The sequence below is a fragment of the Photinus pyralis genome, unplaced genomic scaffold (assembly GCF_008802855.1).
Source record: "Photinus pyralis isolate 1611_PpyrPB1 unplaced genomic scaffold, Ppyr1.3 Ppyr1.4_LG8, whole genome shotgun sequence".
NCBI classification, from domain to species: domain Eukaryota; kingdom Metazoa; phylum Arthropoda; class Insecta; order Coleoptera; family Lampyridae; genus Photinus; species Photinus pyralis.
Genome location: NW_022170819.1, coordinates 21,918,474 through 21,923,340, shown reverse-complemented (window position 1 = coordinate 21,923,340; position 4,867 = coordinate 21,918,474). Strand labels below are relative to the sequence as shown.

Below are 4,867 nucleotides of genomic sequence, written 5' to 3'. Positions count from 1 at the left end.
AGGGCTGTGTTTTTTAATGGCTTTTGGAAGTCTTGGTCTCCGCGGAGTTGTAGATAAAGAGGTACTCTTATCTTGGTATGGTTTAGATTCAGAAAAAACTGATTAAAAAGTACGCCGCCAAGAGTTTCGCTTATCCATTTAAAAAGATGCAAATAAACAAGGGTAACTATGGTACGGCCCAAAGCTTATTCATTTCGGGAGGACCTCCAATAAAATCCAACCTTGGGGAAAGGTGGTGGACTTGATTTTTAAACGTCATGTAAAAAAATGTGTGATTAATTATACGAAGGGAGTAGTCTGGAAAGTTTTTTAGAACATTCTGACTGTTAATCTGTTAATATGTAAAAACCATTGATTGTCCCAAACGGCCACTTTAATTTCCCACTCATGCGGTCAAAATAGTCGACAATCGCTGCGCCCTTCCCCCTCCACTAAATCAACCTACTCGGTATAACACACCTACATGTAAAGTAAGTAGATATTAGCTTGATTGTATGCGTGCTAAAATGATGTGTTTAAACTTAGAAACAGAAAAATGAATATTCCGTGCCAGTTACCGAAGAAAAAATTACCACTGGCCCGGAGCGGAACGGCAAATAAAATGATAAATGTGGAAGTTTTCCAAAGCACAAAAAATTCAGTACAACCCATCAACACCATTAATCGTACAAACATCACGCGAGCTAACGATCTTATGACGATAAAAATTACATTTCCACGGTGGGATCTCGTAGCTTTCTCTGTTTCAGGATGACAGGTGTTACATTTTGGGCGTTATTTATTGTCGGCCGAAAATGGGGAGCCGAACATTACGAAAGAGCTTCGCATAATTGCCCCGTAACTTTATCGTTAATTTTGTCAGTTACTCATTTAGCTGGAATAATGATTATTATGCCCAATTGCGGGGATGTGTTAAACGCTGTTTGAGTTTCTAATTTGCATCGCCAATCTGTAGTTTCCGATGTTTCTGCATCGATTATCCTCGCAGGAATTTTGTTAATTATTCGTCCTGTACAATTATCTTATTGTTTTGAACATCCCGTTTATAATCAAAAGTTTAGAGAGAATTCAAACACCCAAGTAAAACGAAAAACAGGGATAATTCAAAGTTATCTATGCCAGTATGGAAAACAAACATGGAGAACTGGGAACCAGCAAACACGATCGTAGATTAAATGGGCGGTTAAAAATGTCTCTCATTTAAATGATTAAAAGGAATTTTCTCAGCATTTCTGCAAGGGGAAATTGTACTCCAAAGATCCAAAGGATTAATCTCAAGAAGGATAAGATGTATCAAGATGGACGTCACATCTTTCTTTGTATTTGATGGGTCTCATGGTTTGGGCAGTAAACAATTTCTGCTGTGTTTATTTGTCAATTTTGTCTGATCATAAATCCTCCATTGTGTTAACTTAGACTTATCTATTCCAGGCATTTCAGTTCTTGTGTGTAGAAGGGGCATTTTTACTTGAGATAATCTCTCGAAAACATCAATTCACCAATAGCTGGCAAGTTGCTAGACTGTTAGTAAGACCAAATGGCAGTCTTCTAAAATGGAAGGATGTACCGCCGGGGACTGTAAATGCCGTCAATTTCTTTGAAATTTTTTGCTACTGAATCGTGTCCATATGCCGATTTAAGTCCCATGACGTAATAAATTTAGCGTTCCTTAATTTCGTTGAAATTGATGAAATAAATGGGACTGGGTAGGCGTCCGTTCGCATCGGGCATTCAGATGTTCGCACAAATGAAACGTATTACCCTTTTTTACCTAAGAAAATGGCGGAACGTGAACGTTTTATGATTTGTTGAAATTCTAAAATTAATTTGCGCTTGGATTGCGGGTGTTAATATCTGTGTGATGGGCTGTGCTGTAGTCCCAGATAGTACTCAACTAAATGCGTATTACCAAGCCCTCAGGTTCATAGAGAAAGTTTTCAATCAGTCGCTGTAGTTCCTGTTACTTTAAAAAGTGAAATCCTTTGAGTCTCACCCACATAATTTATTTTGTTGGTGATTGAGTTTCTTAACTGACGTAAATTATTTAAGTATGTACTGTTCTTTTGGTCTGAGCCCACTGATCAACCCCTTTGCTGATTCCCGAACATGGTGAGCAATTACGTAAAGCAACGTTGGGTTTCCCGCATCGATAGCAGTGGATACGTTTGGGTTGAGCACATGCTATTGCAACGTGACCTGACCAGCATTTAAGCGGTTCGTCAGCAATAATTGAATCATGTCTTGCGGAAGTTGATTTTCGTTATTTTCCTCACTAATAACGCCAATATTACTATGTCGCGAACATTTAAGATTGCTGTACGGGAAATAACCCTCTGAATTTTGTGATATGCTAAATCCGAGTTTAGTATTGATTGTGTTTGGGATTTCCACGCACCTGGGAACGTTCTGGCATCAACAGAATGGCAAATAACCTCCAACATTATTATTTTGGCTAGCGTTACAGAAAGACATCAAAACTGTGCGATTCCTGTCTCTAAGCTCAGCTCAACTCAGGTTTTCAAAAAGAGCTGTTTCCCGTTCATAGTCAGCAATTACATAAAGTAACGTTTGGTTTCCCGCACCCATAACAATGGATACGTTTGGGTTGAGCACATGCTCTTGCAACGTGACCAGAATTTTAGCAGTTCCAACATGTTGTCAGCGCTATTTGAGGCATGCCTTATGGAAATTGACTTTTGATATTTTCCCCACTAATGACGTCGTTTGATATTACTGTGTCGTAAACATTTAAGACTGCTATGCGAGAAATGATTTCACATTCACATTTTCACATTACAATGCGAATAAACCAAGTTCAAATATAAACCGCTAAGCATTATTAAATAAGGAAGTAATTAAAGTAGTTAAAAGTTTCATAGAAACATTCGTTTTACGTTAAGGCATACTGCATGGGATTGTGATCAATTTTTATAAAAAGTTGTGAACCATATCACAATGAATGACAGTTCATTATAGCATACTTTCATCCATTATGGCGTACTAGGATAAAAGCAATTGTGGACGTTAAAATGCTAATCACGTAATTGACTCCTGAACATGAGCATCAATCTTTTCCAATATAAATCGAACAGAAACTGTGTAGGGAATTTTGACGCCTTCCCAATCGTACTAAAATATTTTTTGATTGGGCAAATCTTCGCTAAAATTGAAAATTCGACCGATCACGTACTTGATGTTGAAATATGTATACCAAATGCGCCTGGCCTACCCTTTTTCCCGTTTAGAAAGTCGCATTGCAGCATCTACCATAATCGAACGCGCCCTTTTATTCGAATAAGAAATTCAGTTTTCCATAAACTTTCGGAGTCGGACGTGCATGTGCGTGTTATTGTTGTTTGCAAATATCTTTAAGGCACTTTGATCGAATTAGAAGGATGTTATAAAAGGAATGGGCGAAAAGGTTTTACGTCCAGAAAAAAAAGGAAAGCGTTTCGGATTGATCGATTGGTTTTAGGAGTAGTGCGTCGATTTAAACGTTACGAATCATTTTCAAGACCGTGTCTGGACGCATTTTTCACGTAACCCGTAGATTGTTTCGGGACCGTGTGTGATTAATGATTAAACCTATGGAAACCAATCTCGATGAAGCTAAACGGAACCGAAATTTTTGGGGTCGCGTATTGTTTAACGTTCGGAACGTGAACGAAATGTGATTAGATCTCGAAAACATTACGGCGAGATAATATGCTTGAATGAGAAAATGGGGGGGCTTTGAAAGGGGCCTGTCAGAAGCTTTTAAAAAGATACAACTTCGCGATTATGCGTTACGAATTTTATTTCGCCAGAAATTTACCTTCTGATAAAGTTCGAGGAAGATAAGAAATGCGTTTATGTAAAAATGGCTAGGGGAGAGAATTTTTCGTTTCTAGTTTGGCGCGTTGGGCGTATGAAAAGTTACAAATTGCTTCACCTTGTTTTATCGTAATTCAGATCTTCGACATAGAAAATGCCAAGCGTTTAACAGAGTTCACTCCTGTGAAAATGCTTGCGAGACCCGTTTGGAGTGCTGCCAGCGGACTTGTTGATGTGTTCCAGCTCAGCAGTTCGCACACAATATGTAAGTATCTGGTGATTATATACCGTAACGTTTATTTTATTCGTGGACATTGCGGAATGGGATGGAAAATGTGTACAAAAGCATGGCCGCAATATTGTAATTATGTTTACTTTTCCCATGGGGGGAATGAAAAAATTCACTCACCTTATCATTTTTTAGTAGGTGGATAAAGGGTGTGTCCTTGGCAAGGGCAACATACAAATGACTCTGTCTGCATTCTTTATAGCTATACCTTAGAATGAATACGATGTTTTAGAAAGACCTTTATATACAGGGTGGCGCATATGTCCGTTACCCTTATGTAAACTGGAGTGGTAACATTTCAAACTGTTACAGGCTAGCAAAATAAAAAATGATTAGACAAGAGTGTGAACTCACATTATTCCTTATTACGTTAAAAGTGTTACCATCCTAACATCCGACTACGTGGGGAAATTAACATCTACGCTATCCTGAATTCAGGGTTCTTTAAAACTCTCAAACACATAATTATTATGTACAAGTGATAAACTTTAGAAGTTCATGATTGTCCAAGACTAGAATAAAAAATACGTTAGGAATGTTAACGTATGGCTTAGTTCGCCCCTTCAGACATTTTTGTTAAAACAATTTGTAAGGACAAAGGTGGAAATTCATCCCGAGACCCAAAATGTCCCACTGGCAATCAATCAATACATCTATCTATCTATAAATTGTTTTCATTTATCGACCGTTAAAAAGGGCGAAATTCGCTCCTAACTTTATCGGTCACAAAAAAATTTTTCAAATTCCCATGCTAAAACACACCCA

General features: G+C 38.0%; 1 protein-coding gene across 1 annotated transcript in view; it reads left to right on the top strand.

Moving 5' to 3' along the window:
• The window catches only part of LOC116179453, a 28,807-nt gene extending 28,207 nt beyond the window's left edge, over positions 1-600 (top strand). The window contains exon 9 of the mRNA XM_031499245.1: positions 526-600. Coding sequence (XP_031355105.1) covers positions 526-600 — 75 coding nt within the window. The remainder of the gene's footprint in view (positions 1-525) is intronic.
• Positions 601-4,867: the final 4,267 nt, after the last annotated feature.